Here is a 25,130-nt window from a genome sequence, read left to right on the forward strand (position 1 = left end):
GCACCAAATCCAGTTTAATGCTACAACTTTGAGAATAACAAGGGTTTCAGTATTTCACCGTTAGCGTCATTTTTCATACACAGAGTTTGCTCTTTGCTGTGTTATTTGTGTTGTTAATGTTGCCATTAACAAAGGTAAGTTACAATAATGCAGTTCACATAGAAATAAATGAATAAAATATTGATATTTTTGTCTGTGTGTGTTCAGGGAATGCCGGAGCAGTGGGCTCGGCTTCTGCAGACATCCAACATCACCAAGCTGGAGCAGAAGAAGAACCCTCAGGCCGTCCTCGATGTTTTAAAGTTCTACGACTCGAAAGAAACGACCAACAGCCAGAAGTACATGAGCTTCACTGGTAAGACCCGCCCCCTCGCTGTGCTCCCATCGCCTACGTGCATTCACAATAACGTTAGCTGAGTGGTGAACTTCATATTCATATTATAATATGAGCCTCAGAGCCTAAAAGCTCAGTCTGCTCTGAACACTCAACTTTGTGTTTGTGTTGTTTCCTTCAGATAAAACTGCTGACGCCTTCAGCTCCTCCACCACAACGGTAAGACCTCTTCAGTCACAGCGTTATTCTCTCACACAGCCACATACAGGCAGCGCTGTGAGGAAGCCTTCCTCTCATTATTAGCTGTGTCTGCATGTTTTCCACCAATTTAGCTGTTACGTAAGCCAATAGCAGGTAACAGGTCAGGTCATTTTCTGAAACTGCCTTTTACACCTGCTATTTAAAATGAATTCAATAAATTATTTTACTTCACCCATTTTTACACTTTACACAGTTTCATGTTGGATTTTATTTATATTTTATTTAGCTGTGTTTTTTCCACTGACAAGTGTTTGAGCCGGCTGTGGGAGAGTTGAAGATGTTAACTGGGATGTTCATGATTAAAATTAGGACAAAATTAGAGAGGCGAGGCTGAGCTGGTTTGGGCGTGTACAGAGGGTTAAACTGGGATAAACTGGACAAAGGACGATGAGGATGGAGCTGCCAGGCAGGAGGAAACAAGGAAGAGGTTTGTGGATGTAATGAAGGAGGTTGGTGTGATAGAGGAGGATGCAGGAACAGGCAGATGATCCGCTGTGGCGCCCCCTACAGGAAGCAGGCAAATGTATTTTTCAGCTATTTTTCTTCTATATATTCAGGTTTTTACATATTTTATTTAGATTTTTGTTTATAAAGTTATTGATTTCATCTTATTTAACTAAGTGCTTTTCTTTTGAGCAGCTTTTGATTGAAATCTTTTTTACTGAGCTAGTCTACTTTGTTTTCTTGTTAGATAATAGCATGAACGAATAAATGCTTTTTTCTGCGCATCTTATGGCACAGGTGTCCTTCCTGGTTTTCAAATACAGAGCCAGCGACAGACTTGAGCTTTAAGCTGAGAGATTCTTGTTGAATGATTGAGGATGTTTTGTTTTTGTCGCAGTGTGTGTGTGTTTTCTGAAAGACACATTTAAACCCAAATGTAAAGGTGAGAATAAGAGACGGAGGGAGGAGGATGATGGCACTCCTCTTCCTCCCGCTCTCTCTCTCTCCCTCTCTCTGCATTGTGAATCAGCATCTTTTCCTCCTTTCACCGTTTCCCTGTCTCTGCAGCTTGGCCACCAGCCGAGCGTCAGACTATCAGCGAGAGACAGAGAGGAAGAGAGGGATAGAAAGGTAGGATGTGTGGCATGTAGTGGCGTCAGAAGCCAGATGTGACCTGAGCTTTCAGACAGCAGTGATGATGAGAGGAGGGAAAACAGGGTGGAAAGACAGAGCGGGAGGCTGAAATCAGAGAAGAAGGAGAGCTAAAGACGGGCCGGAGGACTCCTCTGTATGATGAGACAGTGAAGCAGTAGAGGAAGTGGCAGGAAATTCAGGAAGCGATGATGGGTCTGGTATCGTTCGTGGCTCATGTGACCATGATGTCACTGAGGCTCCGCCCTCTTTCTCCCTGTGACATCACGCAGAGCTCCAAGGCCGTGTCGGAGACGCCCGCCATAGCAACCGTATCTGAGGATGAGGACGAAGACGAGGCCGAGCCCCCGCCGGTGATCGCCCCCCGACCGGAGCACACCAAATCAGTAAGAACACAAACGCTGTCGCCTTTCTGCCACTGCAAATACGAGCTTAACACACACACACGTCAGGTATTCATATCTTATGGGGACATCTCATTGACATAATGTTTTCTCTAGCTAACCCTTACCCTAAACCTAACCATAACCCAACTGTAACCCTGACACTAAAACCACATTTTGAGTCTCAAAAATGCCTTCAAACCCATGGGGACCTGGATTTTGTTGGTCCACACAACTATAGTAAACTTCCAATTTTTTGGTCCCCACAAAGATGTGAAAACCCACCCACACATACACACTGATCCTCAGAAACACACACACACAGTGTCCTCACCTGTCAGTCCAGGTAAGCCCACTCCTGTTTGCCTTCACTGGACACATAAAACTTCACGTTTCCTGCTCTGTAGTTTTATTCTTGGACTTCACCAGAATTATTTTTTAAACAGATTTTTTTCTTGTTTGCGTTAAAAAACAAATGAAAGATTATTAAAATGAATGTTTAACAGGCATCAAAGACAATGACAGCTTTTTACTGTCACTGTTGCTGTTAGGCAACGTTGTTTCATCTCATCCCACACACACACACACACACACACACACACACACACACACACACATTGTTGCTTCTCAATCAGACAGTTTGGCGGTTGAGAGGCTGTTTCCACGGCGCCACTGCAGTTTCCTCGGTGATGAGTCTCATGCACCTGACTCTCACCATCTCTCTCGCTGCCTCTCTCTCTCTCTCTCACACACACACACACACACCCTGTTGTGTTGTGTGTTTGTCTCAGTTAAACTCATTACTTTTACTTTAGATTCACTCTGCAGTGTTTTTATGGCTTACAGACAATCAGCCTTTATTTAAACTGTCTCACTGATGTTCACGTCTCTGTTCCAGAGGCCTGTGGACAAAAAGAGATGAACTGATAACAAAAGCTGTTTTAGTGTCTTTCAGCTTCGTCTTTAAACGTCTATTTGGCACCACAGATAAAAACAGGAGTGACTTTTTTCATCTTTCAGATTTACACTCGCTCGGTGATCGAGCCCCTCCCTCCTCCTCCCACGAAAGATGCTGCGACCTCACCTATCTCTCCACCGACCGCCGCGGCCGCCGCCGTCACCCCTGCCCAACCTGCAGAAGCAGCTCCCAGCAGCCCTCCCAGTGCTAGCCCCGCCCCAGGTCCTTCCTTGCCCCACCCACAGGACAAAGCCAGGAAGAAGAAGATGTCTGACGAGGAGATCCTGGAGAAGCTACGTAAGGCTCATTCAGACACTCGGAGCACGCTAACATGACAAACCTGACCCCGGTAACGGTTACTGTGCTGAGGTGGAGATTCAGCCCTGACTGACGGAGCTGTGCTGAGATTTGGGCAACAGCTGTAACTCATGGCTCATGGCTCACACCTGCTAGCCAAGTTATTTTTATTGATTATTTTTAGATTTGAATTTCTGTTCAGTCTGGTTTCACTTAGTTTCCAGAGTGAGATTTAATTTCAGTTTAGTTGAAAACTCTTTAGTTTTGATGAGTTTGAGAACAGAAAAGCTTTAAAAACACAGCCCACAGATAAACGAGGTGACAGCGAGTGAGCCTACGAGCCTCTTCAGCTGCGTCCTGCTGTTTGGACTCGGCATAAGCTCTGTGTCGGCGTCACCTACCTAGCTTTGAGGTGGCGTCAAAGATTTTGTGTAAAAGAGGTTAGCATGCTGTTTCTGTAGCGCTTTAAAGTTGTGCCGGCAGCGCTGGATTGTTGTTTCTGGACTCAGTTTGTTGTCCCTTCGTGCTGTGAGTTAGACGTAACTGTCGTTCCCTAAAAAGTTCGTTCAGATATTTATCTCCAGCACAAACTGAGGTTCAGCAATTTGTAGAACTTAATATAAAAAAGGTCGTTTTCTTCATCCCGCTGTCATACAGATAAATGAAGAACAGAAGCTAGGACTCAAAGTGGCTGCAGAGCTTTGTCTGATCATGCTTAAAGAGCATTTTTGTTTTGGTAATACAAATAAGCAAATAATGGAAACAAATATATCTAAGTTTGTGCTGTAACTTCATAAGTGCAACAAAAACATGTGATCAGAATACAAAGTTAAGGCATCAAGTAATCGTGAAGAGTCCACTGCAGAATAATCACACGTAGTAAAATATCTGGATCGTAACTTTCAGGAATGTTGACCGGCTCAGATTCCATTAACAGGCTTTGTCACCTTCATTAAAAGCCTCAAATATGTTTAATGTGTGTGCAGGTCGCTGACCTCTGACAGAGACAGATTACCACTCGGACAAAGGGGCAGATCCCCAGAGAGCTGGAGTCAGGCAGAGAGCCTTTCAGGGTTCTTTAATGTGTACATTAAAAAATGTTTCTACATTTTCAAAAGACATTTGGAAAATGTAGAAACATTTTTTTAAATAGTTTGAATGCTTTGGAAATAAGCTGATTGAATGAAATCATAATGACGTAGGCTGCAGGTCGAAAGGGAGGAAGCATAAAGAGAGAAAAGCTGCCACAGTCCTGGATGCTAATGCTGCTAGCCAGAGGTCACAGGGCGATGAGCGATGGTGACGGAGCAGCAGTGCGAGGGAAGGTCACTGCACCCTCTGACATCTGCTGTGGAGGAAAAAGGTTCCTGATTACAGATTCACATTCAGCATTTTCCAAACAGATACGGCTCAGAGTGTCTGATGCTTCCAGCCGAGGGGAGGGGTCCTTTTTAAACATGTTCAGAGTGAGCTCGCCTGAACAGCCTGAAGTGGACTTTAACAACTTGATCAATGAAAGTCGGTGCTATAGATCAAACATTTATTCACTGCAGTTTTATTAAGACATAAATGTTTGTTTGACTCTAAGTTGTGCATACTTTACTGTATGTGTCAGATATGGAAGCTAACAGAGGAGCGGTGTGAATCTCAGCTTGAGCTCTGCAGTTAGGAAGTGCAGGCTCAGTGTGCAGGTGGGCCTGGGGCAGGTTTGAGTCTGAGGCCTGTGGTCCTGATAATCCATCCATATTCTGATGTACCTGCTGCAGAGCGCAGAGTCTCCGTGAGCTAATTTTAGCTTCTCTTAGTCGTGACAGGACATTTCATCGCTTCATCTGCACGCACAGCTTCCCTCAGAGAGCAGGCTTTGAGTTTATTTTGGGCTCGTCTCTCTGCTGATTTCAGCAAACTGCTTCTTATTTTCATGTTTAACATCATTTATGAGTAAGACATCAGCGTAGCAGCATAAAAACCACCTTTTTTCCACGTGTGTCTGTGGGCAGCTTGTTTTCTGCTTCATTTGCTCAGACTTTCCATCGTCATGAAAGATTTTGCTTTTTGCTGTGCTTAAAGGTCTGCAGTCTGTGAAGCAAAGTGAAAGAACTTATGTAACATTATCACTTCTTGCTAACTAAAATATCCGCCTGCGCTCGCTCGCTGTTCCTGTGAAAAACTTTATTATGGCAAGTACAAATCTTCATATTCTGGTTCCTCCGCCCCCTGCGTGATCCCACAGAGCTGTGCGGATATACTAACAATAAAAGATCCCGGTTTGGTTTTCTGGGAAGTGATCCACAGATATGAACGGATATTTAAACTTTCCTGCAGACCCGCAGATATTCTCCGCTGACTCTGGCAGCTAACATGAGCCAGATGAGAGTAAGAGTCAAACACAGGAGATTTTATTTTTTACTTGATTTAAAGGTTTTGAGGCTACCTGGGAGGGGGCACGTCCCACATGTTTAACTCAAGGGTCTGTGAGGTTTTTCTATTAAAAAGGAAGGTTGGAAATAATGACTCGCTGGTTTTTATCTCCTGAAGCTACGAGGACTCAAATATCCTAAATAAATATTCATTAAAACACATTTCATCGCCCCCCTGTAACGCCTGTAACTCTGAACATAATAATAGCATTAATCTGAAAGAAATCAGGTGATTCTGAGTCAGGTGGGAGGCAGTGATTGATTTTTTTTGACCCGTGACCCTGATCGTAGGCTGCATCTGTCAGATTAAAATCTGAAAGACTAAAATGATTCAGTGTACCAGTGCAAAAGGAGAATTAATGGAGAAAATAAAAAGCTCTACCTAAATAAACCAGCACATTAAAGCATCTCATCTCTGCTCAGAGGTGTAGTACTTTAAATAATAATTATTACATAATTACTTTAAAGTGAGCACAGTTTTAAAGCTTTGTTCGCTGCAGTGAAATGTTTGGTTGTGTATTTTTAATGTTTGAATAAAAGCCTGTATATATTTCTTGAACCATGCCACGCACCTGTCCAGATGTGCTCAGGTCTCCCTCTGCTGGTAAGACCAGGATACTGCTCGTCTGTCTGCCTCTTCTGATCGACAGACCTGATATCCTCTGTCCCGCCCCCAGTTGTCCAATCCTCACGTCTGATTGGCCGTCCTATCGTTCCATCGTTTCCTAAAAGAGTGACTTAAAGTTTTGTCTTGTAATTCTGAACTGCAGGCAGAGCTTCTCTTTCTGTCTCTTCCATCCTGACTTTACAGTTCTGACCTTTTTCACGTCCTGTTTTATCTCTGACCCGCCCATCGCTCGTTACTGCTCTCCACCTCTCTTCTCTCTGCTCTTCCTCCCAGTCAGCATGCTGCATCGACCTCAGTGTGATGACCGTAGAGTAGAACTAGGATGGATAGAAAGACACGCGACTCTTCTATCCATCCAAATTCAGCGATTCTGTAAATCAACATATAAAATATTTCAGCTCTCCATGAGGGCCTGATTTTTATTTGTATTTATTTTTTATCATTTTGTTTTCCTGCAGATCCTTAAAGCTGCTGTGATAAAAGTTTTTTCTCTTCTTTCTTTGTCCTTCGTCTAACTCAGGGACGATCGTCAGTGTGGGCGACCCCAAGAAGAAATATACACGATTTGAGAAGATCGGACAGGGGTGAGTCCAAAATCTGCCATCTGTGTTCGAAACATGAATCTTAGCATGTACACAATAAATATTCATACAGTACAATCTGTACGTGATTGTGTTGAATGACTACAAACTGTACCTAAATGATGGATGTTCCCCTGTGGTTTTGGACTCCATTTGTCTTAATATTAACGCTTTGTCGGCCGCCATGTTGGATTTCTGGAGCAGGAGGTGACCATTGCTGTGTCCCAATTCCTAGACTGCATCCTTCGGAGGCCGCATTTGAAGGCCGATTACGTTACAGCCAAGCGATGAAGGCTGTCCCAATTTGAAGACTCCGACAAATGCGTCCTTCATTTCCCCAGATTTGAAGGATGGGTGGGGCGTATCCTTCGTGGTCCAACCAACCCAGAATTCATAGCACAGCCCAGCCAATTCCAGTTTCCAACAATGGCGGCAGCTATTTAGTTTTAATATGACTCTTTCTGGGTCACAAAATAAACTCTTAAGATATTTTCAGGCGAGAGCGTAGCTGTGTAAACTTCAAATATCATATATTTTCAAAAGTGCTCCGTTTTCGGAGACATCTGTTACCCATCAGCTCGATAGCTGACTTGGGTTCAAGGCTCACTAGAGCCGGCGAGAACACCAGACTCCCGGCTTCATCGTTTTCAGACCCCCACGGTTCTTCGATACGCAGGTGAAACATGATATATAAGTCACTTAGATAACTTAAAAATGTTAGTTTGGCTTTTTTCAGTGTTTTATTTGTTCCTGAGTAAATCGGTTTGGTTGAGATTAAAGTTATAGTTTTCACACAGCTGAATAAATGTCACACAGAAAACTGAATAAACAGAAATGTGAGATAGCAAGGAGCAGACGGCCGAGTTAATTAAACTCCACCGAGAGCTGGTGACGCAAATCTGAAGGTTAGACAGTCCAGTTTCACAGCCTCGCACTTCCGGCCTTCTCGGTCTTTGAAGGACCCGGCCCACATAGACCGAGGTCCTCCGAAGGATGCGGCCTAGGAATTGGGACACAGCTCATATTTGAATGTGATAGCAGCTAGCTTGGTTAGCTCGCTGCTTCTGTACTTTAAGTCACCAAACGTCATCACAGTGAGTCGCTGATGATGTGGAAACCAGGCCGGCTCCAAAACAAAAAGCAAAACAACCAAATGTTTCGCTTTAAAACGTAAAACGATAATTTGCTATTTTTCCATCGTTGTTTCTCCTGCTGCACTTCAGCTTCCTTTGGTGAAACATCTGTGTCTTCATTATTTTAAAATGTCACACTAAAGCAGATTCAGAAGGTATAAATGTAAAGTAACATTCACTGCCGATGGACGTTTGTGATTTAAAGACTAAATTTAAAGGTCATAAAAGCAGCAGAGGCTCAGCTGTAATGTTTGAAAGCTGCTGTTTTAACCAAGAAAAAAAACTTTCCTGCCGTCATAAAGAACATAAAAATGAAGGATTTATGACCTTTATGAGCTCACAAAGACCTGCTGTGTGATGTTTAACTGAGGATCTCTGCTGTCTGTTTCAGGGCGTCTGGGACGGTGTACACAGCTATCGACGTCGCCACAGGACAGGAGGTACTTATTTGTCCTCAGCATGATTTTCTTCTCCTCTTCACATTTCTCCGTTCTTTGTTCAGATACAAAGGAAATACTGACCATTATTAAAATCCAGCAAGTAGCTGCTGAGACATTTGATGTGCACAGTAAAGGTGGGAAACACGACTCAGACGTCCCACCGAGACGTCTACATTTGGACAAGAATCGAGATAAAAGATTTCACCTCCAACGATTCGTGGCTTTACCAACATTTTGTATGGAGTGTTTTCTTGCTCAGACATAACGATATAGGGACTTACAGGATACACAGATATACATGCAGATGTTTAATGTGTAAATCAGCGCCACCTGAAGCAAACAGAAGGAAAACTAAACCACTGTGTGATGTTAATCTACACCAGGGGTGTCAAACATAAGGCCCGGGGGGCAGACAGCCCGCCAAAGACTCCAATCTGGCCCACTGAACGGAAAATGTAAAGTGGACATAAATTTTAACTTTAACCTGTAACTTTATACTTTTTTTTTTTTACATTTTTATGACCTCCCCCCGGCCATCCATACAACACCAAAGTAAATAAGTAATAAAAAAAAGATTCAATAATAGCAAATCTGCACACTGAGCTAATAAATGTATTTTTCTAATTGTACACAGTTATTGCTCCCAGCCCGAAGCAGCATTTGTTCATCATGTAGAAAAACTGAGATGCAGTGTTGAAATTACACTCATTTTTTTTATTTGAGAATATCTCAGGGATTAAATGTGTAGTTAAACTTCTGTACACTGACCGAAAGACGACTTTCTCTGGTCCGGCCCACGAAGATCAAAGCGAGCCGTACGTGGCTCACAGTGTAGAATGAGTTTGACCTCCCTGATCGACACACTTTGGCTTCTTTATGGTGAACAAGCAGTAAAACTGCTCTTTCTATTGTTTCATCTCTCTTAAAAAACAGCCTTCCACAGTAGATCTGACAGCACTGGTGCATATATCTGAGGACTGGACTCCTCAAAGACCTGACAGAGAAGCGAGGACGTCTCAGTCAGACTGGACACCAGCTGGTCTTTAACCTGCCAGCTCTTAAGTCTGTGTGATGTCCTGTTGTCCCAGAATACAAGTAGTCATTTTGCTGAGGCTTAAACACCCTGAAGTCTGAAAGGCCATTTTAAAGGAAAACCTTGATTCGTTTCCCAGACCGAGTCTCAAACTAAACTAAACTAACAGCATGACGTTAAAAACTCAGCAGGAAGTTTGAAGAACGTGTCGATTCGTGCAGACTTTAATCAGATGAGATGAAGTGAAGAAGAGGAAGAGAGGAGTGATCATCTGGAGTTTGCACTGGGATGATATAAACACCCGTTACTGGATTTAGTCTGGCTTCATTTACCGAGACTTCCAGGTTGATTTTAACCCTCAGCTCGCTCGTCTGTCAGAATAATCCTCCTCAGCTTCGCTCTCTGAGGATCAGTCTGTGTGCTCGCGTTTAAATGTCTGCCATGAGCCTTTCACTGCCTTCAGATTTAAATATTTCCCCGCCTCTCGGCCTTTTCTCTGTCTGTCTGTCATCCTCTTGCATTATACCTCATACACAGACTTCTTATAATAATTCTTCCCTCTCTCTATTATTTTTCTCCCTAAAGGTTGCCATTAAACAGATGAACCTGCAGCAGCAGCCGAAAAAGGAGCTGATCATCAACGAGATTCTGGTGATGAGGGAAAACAAGAACCCAAACATAGTCAACTACCTGGACAGGTGAGGCACGCCATCACGCGTCACCACGCTGAGGGAAAACGTCACGATTTAAAATTCCAGTTTTAATCTTTTACATTGTTTCACATTTTCACAACACCTGATTTAGAGCTTTGCAACAGTTTGTGGTGTCACTGTTAACCTCATCATTGCACATAAGTAATTAAAAAAAATTAAATTAGAAAAAAGAAAACACAAAACTATTATAATAGACGTGCAACTACTCCACAATAAAATGCACCTGTCAAGGGAACTTCCCGGACACCTCCAGGAGGTGTTTCCTCAGGGACCGAGCAGCTAAAGGATGAGATGTTTGCATGTCACCACATATTTAACATGTTTAAATGTTATTGGGTGGGTGTTGTCCTGTACGAGTGTAGCCTCACAGGCTGGTAAGCATGGAGCGTTTCAGGCACTTCCTGTTTCCTGTTCAGAAAGATTAAAGCTGACAGATAAGACTTTCTAGAAGCTGCAGCTGAGCTGGTGATTATTTTGTTGGGTTTTTATTTCCTGTCTTCTCTTAATGGAGTCCAGCGACCAATCAAGTGCTTTTTTTACTAAAAACAAAAAAGATGCATGCTTTAATTTCTGTTTTTTTAATGGAAATTGTGTGTTTAGCTTTTCTTGTTTTGTAAAAAGAGCCGGTGTGACTGGACCTCTGTTGTCGATGTCCGTGTTTCAGCCATGTCTGCTGGGTAACTGCTGCATGAATCACTGCAGCACATTATCTCTCTCTGTGTCACCAATGCAAAATCTGTGTAGATTTCAACAGGGGCAACATAAACCCCCCTCATCCTCGCATGAACTACACAGATTCATCACTAACACTTTGAGTTTTCACCTCTCTTTCATTTTTACTGCTGTTCTTCTCCTGGATTAAAAAGTTGCTTTTTAATCGTTTTTTCTTCTCTTGATAAAAGAAGTCGTTTCAGAGCCATTTTGAATGATTTACTCCGTAGTGGGCAGGGGAGGTTCCCACCGTTGAGTGCCACCCAAAAACCTGATTGTTCCTCACATGTTGATTCCTTACCTTTTTTTTTTTTTTTTTTTTTTTTTATTTGTAGTGTATTGAATCTTTATTTTAAACATGTTAAAATAGTACAACAACAATACAGAAAAAAGAGACAGACAAATAAAGAAAGCAGAATAAAAGCAACAACAACAACATGTTGATTCCTTACCTACATACTGTGTGCAAACAAATATTAACATGCGAGTTTCCTAAACGTTCCCTTTAAACGCGGAGAACGAATCAGAGGCTCCAGATGTTTCTGGACAAATGATACACACCAGGCGTCACCACGGAAACTCCAGCTCAGCTGACAAATGTTCAGACTGAAACGACTTGAGAGGTTACCCGGTTCGGGGCTGCTGTTGCCATGGTAACCCACTGGACATGTGTCTGTGAGCGTGGTGTCTGGTTACCGTAGTTACCTGTCTGCCTCGAGAGACAGTAAGAAAATGTGCGAGACTGGTGATAATGCTGCCATCCCCATGGAAACAACATTCTCTGTGCCACTGATTTACTCTCTGTGTGTGTGTGTGTGTGTGTGTGTGTGTGTGTGTGTGTGTGTGTGTGTGTGAGGATCTGTGCTGACTTAAAAAAACATCCATAAACCCACTGATTGCTGCATTGTTTGGATTCATTTCTCTTAACTTTTTTAGACAGCTATCGTAGAGCACTACTGTTGTTTTCAGTGACGAGGGAGGAGGAGAGTCCCAGGTTGGGTATTAAAGGCAGGACAGTTACATTTTACAGGGAGCCGAGCGTTTTGCGCTGTTTGAGGATTTTAGTCACGCTTCCACACAGACAGCGGACCATAATGGGAACTGCAGAGAGCACAAAAGTATTTGTGAGTCGTTTCTCAGCAGTGCACACACAGAGCAACATAAATTTACCTTTAGCTGCGTCTCAGTGATCAGATGTGTGACGCGTTTCCTCAAAAACAAACACAGTTTAAACCTGCTGACATTGTTTGGTGCTGCTTATCAGTCCTGCTTGTTTTTGGCCTGCTGTCATTGATACAACAGTTAGAGCGTTGTTACTGAATCATGCAGAGAACTTTTCACTCTCATCGATACGTTGTTTGCCGTAATTTGGTAAATCTGATGCTAAAACTTGTTTTAAAGTTATCGTGTTACCAAATGAATTAAATATTAATAATTATTCCTAAAATTTTAAATTTAATGTATCAAATAAACTCTGCTGTGTGTGGTTACCGCTTTCCCAGATCTAAATGTCTTTGACTTTGAGCTATTAAAAATGAAAGCTGAGGACTCGACCTCAACGTTTTATAGATTAATCGATTGAAAAGAAAACAATCAAGAAAAGCGGTTATTAAAATGATTAATTTGCATCTATGCCAACAAAACTTCAAGAGTGAAAAGGTTTAAGGCCAAAGTTCCAAATTACTCAACAGTTTACAGATTTTCTGACATTTGCATCTTTTTCTTAGTAGAATAGCAAAAAAACAAAAAATGTTTCTTGTGTTTAACTTTTTTCATGGTTGCAGAAAAAGACGTCACAAGTTCTGAAGCTCAGTTTCCAATAAAATGTCTTAATTTCAATAGTTACCTGGTGGGTGATGAGCTCTGGGTGGTGATGGAGTACCTGGCCGGAGGTTCGCTGACTGATGTCGTAACAGAAACGTGCATGGATGAAGCCCAGATTGCTGCTGTGTGCAGAGAGGTAAAAACAGCTCTCACTCTGAGATCACCCTTCTGTCTCTCGCGAGCTCCTAGTGACAGAAAAGCAACACATCTCTACTTCTGGGGGAAAAAAAATGTTTTCTTTTGTTTGTTTTGTTTGTTTTTCCCACAATATTTAACGTGAGCTCAAATTTAACCTGGAGCAAAATTCCTGAAGTGACTCTGTTCTGCTTTTCCTCATTTTATATCAGCCCGGTCTCAAAGATAAATATTATCTACTCATCAAATTGTAATTTGTTTGTGTTCATCACTAATGAATTTGCACTGGAATTATATTTCAACAAAATAATCATATTGGTAACCTTTCCAGTTTAACCCATCTTTTTCTATACCCAACCCAGCTGCGTTTAACTTTGAAACCTAACCAAGTTATTACTTATGAAAATGAGCATCCCAATGAAAATAATACAAATCAAGTGTAAGAAATCTGAGTTGGACAACAAAATTATTTCAAACCCTCCAACCTCGCCCCTAACCTCAAATGTGGACCTTTTCAACCTTTAAAAGTAAAAAATATCAACTTTGTTTACATGTGCATGAATCGGTGTGAGAGGGGGCAGACAAATGATCATGTGACTGTTTCACAAACTGCCCTGAGATCCACATTTCCTGTTCCTGTGGTGGTGTTAAACACAGCCTAGTTCAAAAACAAAGTCTATGTGTAAGAAATCGCAGCGAGTCGAATGTTCAGGCTCCAGATAAACACTCAGTTTTAGACAGTTTTTCTATTGTTGGCTCTGTATGATGTCATGAAAGTGGATAATCTCAATATGATATTCTCAGACTTCACTGCCTGTGAAGCCCTGCCCCCTGGTTTTTCAATTTGTGAGGAGCAGCCAGTCAGAAGAGGGGGAGGAGCTAAAACAGTTTGTTTCAGTTTGAGGTTGACGACCAGGTTCGAGGTCAAATTCACAGAATATTTGCTCTTTCCTGTGAATCTCAGATTATTTTCAGTTACAGTGTCAGTTTCTTCATTTTATTCTGACGTGTTTTTTTTAATATGTGTATTTTGCATGCTAAATTTAAGGTTTTCTGTTTTTTCAGTGTCTCCAGGCGTTGGAGTTCCTGCACTCAAACCAGGTTATCCATCGAGACATCAAGAGCGACAACATCCTGCTGGGCATGGACGGCTCCGTCAAGCTCAGTCAGTCCACAAAAACTTACAGTCAACTCTTAGCTCGCTGTTTTTATCGCCTTACTTTGCAGTTGTTAAGGCTGCTGTTTTTAAATTACCCACTGCCAATTTTAAATAAATGTTTCGCCACCAGGGGGCAGGAATTTACCAGTAGGTGTGGTGAGATGTTACTGGATGTGTACTGCTTTTAGCCCAACCTTAAAACCTACATTTCCTCGAGAGGCGTTTTCTTTTCCCATCATCATCTACCAAACACTGCTTTACATTAATGTTTTTTCAGTTTTTCCATCCACTAACTCTCTCTGCTCTCCTGCTCTCAGCTGACTTCGGATTCTGCGCTCAGATCACTCCTGAGCAGAGTAAACGCAGCACCATGGTTGGCACGCCGTACTGGATGGCTCCGGAGGTCGTGACCCGCAAAGCTTACGGTCCCAAAGTGGACATCTGGTCTCTGGGCATCATGGCGATAGAGATGGTGGAGGGAGAGCCGCCGTACCTGAACGAGAATCCGCTCAGGGTGAGTTCTGAGGGGGAGGCTCTTTGAAAAAGGTTTGAAAAGGGGAACAAAGGCCAAGATCACTTCAACAACTCAAAATTAGCACGACAGCTGCAGCTGTGTGTTACGGCGCACTGGTTAGTCAGAGCAGCCGCTTTCCCTACTTCACAACTGGAGGGAAATTCCTCCACTTCATGCATGAGTTAAGTCCAGACGCAGATATGGATCCAGGTTAGTTTGTGATATTTTCTCGAGAACACTGAGATGATTTTAATTTAACAGGTTTTTTTTTTTGGTAGACAAAAAAATGATGCCCAGTTTGCCCAGCTGTAACCACCCCAGGCTCTCTGTAGTATCTTGTCAGATCCTGGAGAAGAGAGAAGAAGACACCCATCCTCAGATTTATGAGAGAAAAGACTTTTGGGATCAGGAATCTCTGTTTTTCAGACAGATTGTATCAAAGTCTATGATTTATCTTTAAAAAGCCTCCTTACACATACAGGTGTTGGAAAATGAGATTTATCTTTCTGTGTATTCAGGTCAGCACAGTGCACGTGATCATACAGTACTGTGCAAAATGTTTAGGCAGGTGAGGAAAACTTCTGTAAACAAAGAATGCTTTCAAAAATGGAAGTGTTAATCATTTATTTTCATCATTCAACAAAATGCAGTGAATGAACAAAAGAGGAATCTAAATCAAATCAGTGTTTGGTGGGACCACCCTTTGCCTTCAAAACAGCATCAGTTTTTGAAGGAACTCAGCTGGTAGGTTGTTCCAAACATCTTGGACAACTAGAATATATTTGTGGCCAATAAACAATCATTTATATTTCTGAGAGCATTCTTTGTTTACAGCATTTTTCCATACCTGCCTAAAACTTTTGCACAGTCCTGTATTTCTTCTGTATTTCTTAAGCCACCACTGGATGGCACCAATCCTTCATTCTGTGACTCTGAGCATGAGTTTGCCTCGTGGGGATGAAGACAGACATGTTGCTTGTGTGTGTTTCACGTGTTAGGCGCTGTATCTCATAGCAACCAACGGGACGCCGGAGCTGCAGAACCCGGAGAAGCTGTCGACGATATTCAGAGACTTCCTGAACCGATGTCTGGAAATGGACGTGGAGAAGAGAGGCTCGGCTAAAGAGCTGCTGCAGGTACGTGTGTGTGTGTGTGTGTGTGTACATGTTTATACATCTTTGTGAGGCCAGAAAATTGGCATGCTACTATACTTGTGGGGACCAACAGTCACTTTTGGGGACAAAATGCCCGTCCCTGCAAGTTTGAAGGCATTTTTAAGACTCAAAATGTGGTTTTAGTGTCAGGGTTACGGTTAGGTTGTGGTTAGGTTTAGGCTGAGGGTCAGGGTTAGGATTAGGTATTCATTTTTGATGGTTAGAGTAAGCGGCTAGGGAGAGCATTATGTCAATGAGATGTCCTCACTACGATATGAAAACGAGTGTATTTGTGTATGAAAACATAACAAACAACAAAATCCAGGATGTTAAATGTCAAACATAAATCCAGATTTATTACCGCTCTGAATTTGTGTTGGATCGTTTTCTTTTTAGTTCCTCGCTGTTTCGCTCGTTTGTTTTTATTGACAGAAAAAAGCTTTTAATGAAACTCTTTGGTTTCAGTTTCTCTGGGAGGAAAATGTACAGTTAGAGCTTAAATACAAATAAGAAAAGAATAAATAGTGAATGTAAAATGTAAGATTTAACATAATTTGTTATTAAACAAAAAAAAGTTCATAAATTATTTATTCAGTTGGTTTTGTGATGTTAAAGTGTGGATCTGTGCGCCAAGGAAGGAAACACTCTGATGTCTGGTTTGTGTCACTGTTCAGTGACCAGACAGCAGCGACGCTCACTCGATCTCGACATCCTTTAACCCCTAAACCTCCAAGATATTGTTTCAAACATTTACCTGATAAAACCACAGATTTATCAAATAACAGCGACGAAACTGAGAGGTCAACATGAATGATCTGTGCTGTGTGGACAAGAGAAGGTTCAGAGAATATAACAGACACTTAAGAGAAGTCTCTCTCTTCAGGTGAATAACAGTCAGTTTTAACAGGAAATTAGGAGCCTCGTGTGGATCCTGGACTCTGCCAGGTTAGACTAACACAATATTTCATTATTAAAACTTCCTGTAAACAGAAAGAGCTGCACAAAGCTGACAGGATAGGTTAGAGAAGGAGTCGCAGAAAAGCACAAAGAAAGCTGAAAACGGGGGGATTTAGGGCCAGGCGGGCAGGAGCAGACGTGATCGATCCTTTGATTAACCATCCCAGCCCTCAGTGACTGAATACAGTTTGTTTCATGGAGATTAGACAGAGGACATATAACCTGTAACTTTAACACCAAACAGTCATAAACATTTAATATGCAACACCGTGAAGGGCGAAGCATTAAAACACACCGACTGAGAAATGAGAAGAATTGGAAAACACAATAACTGTAACGATGAGACACTCGAGAAACTAGAACCAAATTACCTGAAAGACAGAAAGAACACGTTAAGCAGGAAATGAAATGACGTCCATAAAACAGTGAGTCAGTCACACGGAGGACATCGAACTGCACTGCTGAGATTTGATGCAACAGAAATGACGCACAGAAAAAATCAGTTTTATTGGAAATTAGTAGCAACGAATGTGCCGTGATTAGCAACCTTTAAAACACCAGACATCAGCAGAGGAGCTGCTCTGTAACATTTATTATTATTATTTTCCCAGTTTGTGTATGTAAAGTTAATAGAAAGTTGAGGGTTTTCTTTTGAATATCAGAGTAATATTCAGATCTGCAGTTTTGTATTTGACTGGCATTGCTTTCCTCCTTCAGCCGTCGCTTATCTCGAAGTTTGATATCTGACATATTCGTCTGTAATTTGGCATAAAACATCCATTTAGACTTGACTAGCGCTGAGCACTTCACCTCCTTCAGAGGAGGCCCGAGCCTCACAGACAGACAGTTTGAGTGGGTGTGGAGACGTGGTGGAGGTGTGAGTGAGGAGCAACGTGAGTTGTGTAACTGCGATGAGTCAGATCTCGCAGGTCTTTGTAGTGTTTCAGGAGGAGCTCTGTGGAAGATGTAATTCAATTTAATGAATCCTCTGAGTGTGTGTGTGCAGTTAGAGGTCTCGTTGTCTGAAATAAAAGTTAAAAGGTTGTTTGAGGTGTGTGTGTGTGTGAGTGTGCATTCATATATTTGTGGGGACCAGAAATTGGAAATTCACCAAACTTTTGGGGACTAAAATCCTGGTCCTCACAAGTTTGAAGACATTTTTGAGACTCAACGTGTGGTTTTAGTGACAGGGTTACAGTTGGGGTATGGTTAGGGAAAGCATTGTGTCCCCACGAGATATGAACACCCGACTGTGTGAGAGAGAGAGAGAGAGACAATTAAATAAGAGGACTTTCACAGTTACTCAGGTTTGTTTATAATAAAAAGATTCAGTTCAGTTTTATTTATATGCCATCAAGTCACAACAGCAGTTACCTCGAGGTGCTTTAGACTGTAAAGACTCTACAGATGATGACAGGGACGGTGCTGTATTTGCATTAAAGGCATTAAACTGATTTAAAGGGACTCACTGTAGATGAAAATAGTTTGCATGCAAAAGAAACAGCTGCTGTGACTTTATGTCCGAAGCACCCGTGTCTGTATTTATACTGGACTTCATGTGCCAGTAATCTACTAGTACTGGTCTATATGGTAGGTTTGCCATTTTTTGATGGTGTCAAACTTTCCCATAATGTCTCAAAATGCTCATTAGCCAAACAACCTGTATAATTTTAGTAGTATTTCTATTTAACAGTTTAAGAAAATACACCATGTTTAAAATGTATGTCAGTATTAATGAATTTCCCCTGCCTGGATCTGTGATGTTAAATAGTTTGACAGCAGTGACGTCAGTGACAGTCAGCACTGTGAGGAGAATGACTTTCAAAGTGTCCTGCAGGTTTCTGATAGCAGTGAATGAAGTAAAGAATAAATAAAAACAGAATTCAAGCAGGTTACTCAACATATATAATCCCTGTTTTAGGGTTAAGTACATATGTTAAGACTTAAAGAACAATCAAATGGAATAAAGGGATAAAGTTGCTCCAAAGAATCTGTTTTCTCTCATTGATGCTTAATGAAAGACAAAAACTCCTCCAGGTATCTGATTGGTCTTTAGGCAGGGATTTTGCACCGGTTGATCTCAAACATCACCTGCTCCAGAGCAGTTACAGCTGCAGCATAACTCTGCGTGGTGATGTGATCCTGTCCTACTGCACGCTCAGGGTCACACCTGAACGTGTCTCGCTAAGCCTCCAGATCCTGCTCAGCGCTGCAGGCCTGTGGTGAATGTTCTGTGCAGTGAACTGAAGTCTTTCTCTTTTTCTCCCCTCCTCCTCCCCGCCCCTCACTTCCTCCCTCAGCATCAGTTTCTGAAGATGGCGAAGCCGCTCTCCAGTCTGACTCCTCTCATTCTGGCGGCGAAGGAGGCAGCCAAGAACAACCGCTAGCTCTCCTTTGGCTCCTCCCTTCTGTCTCTGTGTGTCTGTCGTCCCTCCTGTGAAGACGGCGATGGCTGCTGGCTGGGTTTGTCCAACCGTTTGAACGCCTTCACTCTTTCTCTCCTTCCTTGTTTTTCTGTTTTTACCTCCTCCTTCACCCCGTCACCTTTGACCCCAAGCTTGACCTCCCTTATCCCCCACCCCCAACTCCACGCTCACAGGGATGACAAAAGGTAACATCTCCTTCTTCGACACTCCACTGGACTCAGACAGGAAGGCGGGGCCTAACTGTAATGAAGTGATGTCATTTCTGGCATCATCACCCTCTCAGCCGGCATGAACAACCACAGTATGGGAGCGAGAGCCCAAAGACTCTTTTTTTCTTTTTTTTAATGATGTTTGTTTCTAACTTGTCTGTAAACACCCCGGACCACAAACAGCCAACCAGCGCCCACTGAGTGTGTGTGTGTGTGTCTGTGTGTGTGTGTGTTTTAACTTCCTGTGATGCATCGGCGGATACGGCCGTACCCGTTTCATCATCTTCTAAAAGTGCATTTGTTGATTTTCATTTTATTGTTATTTTATTTTAGCGCGTGATTGTGAGTGTCACAGCGGGGGATGTTGGGTTATTACTTCTGTTGATTGTAGCGTTAAATTCTGTAGTTTCTGACACGGAGCAGACGATTTGTGGTACGTTGTCGTGTCTGCAGTGTGAGCTGTGAGTTAGAGGAGATTATTAATTATAAGGAGGAAACACTGGTGGACCCAGAGCCGTCGATGGACCCGGTTTGGACACGTTTTTCTCTGGAAGCTTTCATTTTACGCTGAGAGGAAATCATTCACAGGTGTAGGTTTCAAAATCAGGAGCAGAGTGCAAAATATGAAGTACAATCAAAAACTTCAAGGAGAAAGAAATGTAGAAATCAAAAACCTTCTCCTTCTCAATGTCATCTTCTGGTGCACATCTGGACAGCTGTTAGCACTGCTGCTATCCCGTTATGTCCCCTTACAGCTGTGAGGCATTACAGGTGCTGGATCTCCTCCAGTACACCAACATCTGCAGTCCTTAGCCTCACATGAAGGTTTTATCATCTCAAGTTGTGAACCCTGGCTTTAAATATTCATACAGATATGATTGCACGACTGTAAAGGTCAGTCGACCTCTCAGTGTCTGAACCCAAACTTGAGGGTCCCACATGTAAGTGAGGCCTCGGTCACACAGGCCTAGAGACTGACTGGCAACCAACAGTCGCTTGGGAAAAATTAGCATTGAGCAACTGACGAGTGCTTGCAATGATCATTGGATAAAATTCATCACAAACAGCTACACGAGCTGCACTGAAAGCCTTCATGCGACTGCGCTGGTCCATGATTCGTATGGAAGCTGCAGGCTTATCAGCAAACACTCGCTGTCTCGCTAAAGCTGCATACTCGCTGGAAGCGAACGTACGAGTCTCCGGGTGTCTCAGTAACCCTCTAACATATTTACTACCAGGCCAAATGCCGGTCGCAGGTATTCTTTGGTCTCAAGTTTATATTTGGGTCCCGCCCTCTTCCCATTGGTTGAAGTCCTGAAATGTTATTCACCGCTTACGTCATGTCGCTGCAAATCGCTTCCAGTGTGCAAGTAGCATTAGGGGTAGTGAAGCTGTGAAGAACGATGGTTTTGCGTCACTCAGGGCCCTAGCAGACCTGCAGAAAATAACTCCTTTATGGCTTATAGAGCAATAAGACGGATTTAGAAGTCACATGAATCGACAGCAAAAAAGAGAAAAGGAAGCTCCTGCAACAGCTGCTCATAAGAATCCACATTTCTTATTGACAGTGCTCAGGAAACAACGAGCTGCAGACGCTCACTGAGATCAGGGGTGAGGATTGGTCGGTAGATGACCGTTTTGCACATGCTGATCTCTGATCTCTGCGTAAGGTTCTGTGAGCTTCCTAACTGATCACTAACTGAGTTAAACCTGAAGTTATCTTGTCAGCTCTAATCCTGCTTCGACCTCTGTGCTGTTGACATCCTGTAAGAGAGGAAAATCAAACTCGATGTTTATCCATCACCAAACATGAGAAGTGGCTCCATCTGCGGCTCTGGGGCTTCAGTCTGCGGGCTCGACGCTCAGGCTGAGGGAGAGAATGTGCATGTGAACAAACTTTTTTTATACGGTACGTTAAAGATAGAGAGAAACAAAATAATGAGTTGTGACGATGCTGAAACGTGCAGTCACGAAGGACGCCTGTGTACGATACAGGAGATCATATCTTAATCCTATTTTTTAGAAGCGAGATGGTACGACGTCGTTTTCGTCCTGCCTGGACGACTGTGCGATACGAGGTGTATATTTTACAAGATGACAAAAAAAATGACAGCAACAATCTGTTTTTGCCTTTGTTTACAAACTCACTGTTTTTATTTGATTGTTTTTAGCTGATCGACCATAGAAAATTAGTTGTTTTTGATTCAGATGTCAATATTTGAGTAAGTGTTTTGGAACAAAAATTTTTCTTGTTAGCAAAAAAACAAAAAATGGAGAAACTCCTGTTTCAGGTTCAGATCCTGCAAGAGCCAAAGCATCCATCAGCAGCCACGACTGTTTGCTCACACAATGAACACTTGCAATGTAAATACTCAGCAGACGTTTCCAAAACATTTATTCAAAACCGTCTCTATGATTTTATTGTTTTTATGTACTGTTAATGTACCTCTGGCCTTAAACTGTTTCAAAGATGCAGGACTGCTTTTCTATCAGAGTGACGGCAACGATCCACGGCAACATTTGAGGGATGCAGCTTTCTGTAACCTGCTGATTCTTCTCTTTGTTTTTCAGTTAATCCGTAAATTTCTCAAATATTGAAAAAAAGTGAAAGCATGTTTGTCTCGCTTACCCAGTTTGACATCTGTAGAAGTTTGCTGTGTAACAAAAAAAGTCCAAAAGCAGCAGCGATTGATTTTCTCTAAAAAAGGCCACGATGCAGTCGCCACGGAGGATACGTTTCCTAACCTGTACGCTCATAAATTGTGATTTTTGACTTCAATTTTTTTTAACTAAACTTTAGTGATCAGAGGACAAGAAAACATCCTTACTAACTAGCACATATCAAAAATTATTGACATTTCCTGTCTCCAAAATATGTAACGCTGAACCTGTGATGGGTTAAATCTCTCACACGGTTAATCGATTACCAAAATAGTTGCAGGTTATTTTCTTATAGTTGCAGCATTGGCAGATGTATTAACATAGCATTCAGGGTTTTTCCTGGCTTAAAGTGAGCCTTTGTGGGACGATTAAGCATGTAAACATGACTGATCTGTAAATCGTGACGGCAAAGAATCCCGTCTCCTGTTCTTTTTGGCCATGTGATAAACAAAAGTGTTTTTTAAGCTTGAAAATATGAAACCCTTTCACAAAGAATCACAGTCCTAGTGGAAGACCAACCCTTTAACGTGGATGATAAACTCATGTTAATGATCTTTTTGAGGGCACAGATTTGGACAGTGGCTGCTGAAGTGTCGTTAAGCAAGGCACCGAAGTAAACATCCAAAGCCTGTGTGAAGTGTGTGAACTACCATCGTGTATCTTTGTGTCGTGGTCTGAACCCCAACGCTGAGCTGAGCTGGACTTAAAGGGTTGTTCTGTGGTTACTCTGAAGCAAAAGTGTGTTTTAAAGTGGACCTATATATGCTCACTTCAACTGCTGCAGCTTTGCATGATTCACAGTTTAGAATAATCCTTTTTTTATCTCATACTGGGCCGCGGTGCAGCCCCTCACCCCTCGCTTTAAAGGTTCATTTTGTAAAACTTTGTGACTGACAAGTTGAAAGCCTGCCAAAATGAACAAACTGTCAATAGACTGTAAATAACATTTAGGGTGTGATGTCAAGGACAGGTGTGTATTGTGCTGCAGTGATATCAACTTAAGGTTAAATAGGACTGTGCTGCAGGCTTATGCAATACCACTTTGAACCACAAGATGGTGCAGCATGAAACATTTAAATCTAATTCAAGCTGCTTTTAGCTCAGCATTTGTTCAAAATTCACGTTATTGTCATATTTATGTGTACCAACTAAAAGAGAACAGGTAGAGAAACATTAGATTAGTTAAAAGTCGGCTGTTGGGGATTCACACCCATACTAAAACGAGTTTGGAAAATGCTGCCACCTTGTGGTGAAAGTTTTCATTAATTTTTTTAGGGTTTTTACAAAAGTACCTTTAAAGGTCACCCTCCCTTTGAGCTAACTTTCCTCTGCCTCTCACAGAAGGAAAAAAACGTCTTTTGTGTCTGAGACAACCATATTAGGAATGTCCACTCTCTATGATGTCATCCAGAGCCAAGAGTAAAAAAAGAAATACTGTCTGAAACTGAGCATTTAAAACAGTCCTGAGCTTTAAACTGAAATAAAACAATACAGGAGATAACAGAATGAAAATCAATAAATAAAAGGAACAAAAGCTTATTTTGAAGCTGCTACCTAAATGAATCGGAGGAGAGATTTAGTTAGAGCTAAAAACTGTGTGTACAGAGTAAGTAAAATGAGGATATGCATAATAGGTCCACTTTAACTCCAGTAAAACAGAAAATGTTAAACGTCTCTACCTGTGCTGTCTGCGGGTGTACAAACACAGAATATGTGCTTTAAGTGATCCTTTAAATCTCAGTAAAATGTTTTATTACCTTTTTTAATGTTTTTCTGGTTGGTGGTACTCATCTGTGAGGTCATTACTATGAAGTACTTTGGTAAAATTCATCATTTTACTGTAGGAGGTGACTCTGTCCTCGCAGCAGTTCAGAGGGGCGGGTTCAGACTTGGTACGGTCCAAATGAAGGTCAAATGAAGTCTTCGCTCCCCGCTGTATCAGAGCCATAATTTATCTGTCTCTCAGTCATTTTGGATTTTTTTGAAACAACTCTAAAAAAAAATAAAAACTACAAAAACTGAAAACCTGGTCTGTTTTTTTTAAGCTGCTGCATGTACTGACCTGTTGTGTTTACACTGAGTTAAGAGGCACAACCAGAGACTGTAGGGGGCCCTAGAACAAACGTATATTTTGTATTTGTAGAGCTGTATTTATTGGCAGAACAATAATAACAGCTCTATTTTTAAGTATTTAAAGGTTTCAATTGTAGCATTGTAAGGTGAGACTCCACCTTCCACCTTGAGGCACGTCACTGCATTTTGATCTCAGCTATAATGTGAGGTCACAAGGTCACTGACAAACTGCTGATTATCAGGAAAACTGAGATTCCATGCTAAAACAAAACAAAGCCTTCGTCGGAGATGTGATGCTGGTGACCTGGTGGATGTAGAGAGGTTAAACCAGTATTTCCCAACCACCGTGCCGTGGTACATAGGTGTGTCATGAGAAATGGTCAGGTGTGCCTTGGGAGATTATCTGGTTCCACCTGATTGGTACTCTAAGCAATTGGCAGAGTAACGGGCAGAACAATTATATCCTCTTCCACCAGAGGGCAGTACAACTACCTGCTCTAATTAAAGGGGTTGCCAACTGCCAGTAAAACAGAAGAAGACGAAGAACTTACATTAATTAATGGTTAAATAATAGTCATGGTGTGAGACGACGCATTGCATAATAGCAATAGATAAATATTTGAAAAGAAAGTCAATCCGACCTGGGGCCTGGAGAAAGTTCTGACCCAGATGAAGGCCCTGGCATGAGTAGTGGTCAGAAGAAAGCAAAAAAGGTATACAGGGGACAAACCGAGCCATTTCTGCTATACCTGGTGTACGGGGGGAAATTATCAATATGATTTTTGTGACATTTTTGTTTGTTGGTGTGCCGTGTGATTTTTCTAATGTGAAATATGTGCCGTGGCTCCAAAAGGTTGGGAAACACAGGGTTAAACTATGCTTCTGATATCCAGTGAGTCTGTCCTAAATGTTTCACTGGCAGGTTGGTGGTGCTTTAACTGGCAAAACTGGCTTTACTGTAAGGAAAAACAACAGCACGAGTGTTTGATTTCACATCACCAGTGCTGTATAGAAAACTCAAATGTGGGAAT

The 25,130-nt window shown here is 42.0% G+C and overlaps 1 protein-coding gene across 5 annotated transcripts in view; it reads left to right on the forward strand.

The window, feature by feature from the left end:
- The window catches only part of pak1 (p21 protein (Cdc42/Rac)-activated kinase 1), a 65,435-nt gene extending 41,384 nt beyond the window's left edge, over positions 1-24,051 (forward strand). For 2 of the 5 annotated variants that reach the window (XM_063493140.1, XM_063493141.1), the window contains 14 exons: positions 208-355; positions 516-553; positions 1,607-1,669; positions 1,963-2,076; positions 3,094-3,328; positions 6,329-6,352; positions 6,897-6,960; positions 8,482-8,530; positions 10,149-10,261; positions 12,830-12,947; positions 14,012-14,111; positions 14,423-14,619; positions 15,618-15,755; positions 19,031-24,051. In XM_063493140.1, the coding sequence (XP_063349210.1) occupies positions 208-355; positions 516-553; positions 1,607-1,669; positions 1,963-2,076; positions 3,094-3,328; positions 6,329-6,352; positions 6,897-6,960; positions 8,482-8,530; positions 10,149-10,261; positions 12,830-12,947; positions 14,012-14,111; positions 14,423-14,619; positions 15,618-15,755; positions 19,031-19,117 (1,488 nt within the window). In that variant the 3' untranslated portion in view covers positions 19,118-24,051. The remainder of the gene's footprint in view (positions 1-207; positions 356-515; positions 554-1,606; positions 1,670-1,962; positions 2,077-3,093; positions 3,329-6,328; positions 6,353-6,896; positions 6,961-8,481; positions 8,531-10,148; positions 10,262-12,829; positions 12,948-14,011; positions 14,112-14,422; positions 14,620-15,617; positions 15,756-19,030) is intronic. The other 3 variants (XM_063493142.1, XM_063493143.1, XM_063493144.1) reach the window with 3 other exon arrangements.
- The last annotated feature ends 1,079 nt before the right edge of the window (positions 24,052-25,130 follow it).

This window comes from Pelmatolapia mariae, linkage group LG14 (genome assembly GCF_036321145.2).
Source record: "Pelmatolapia mariae isolate MD_Pm_ZW linkage group LG14, Pm_UMD_F_2, whole genome shotgun sequence".
NCBI classification, from domain to species: Eukaryota; Metazoa; Chordata; class Actinopteri; order Cichliformes; family Cichlidae; genus Pelmatolapia; species Pelmatolapia mariae.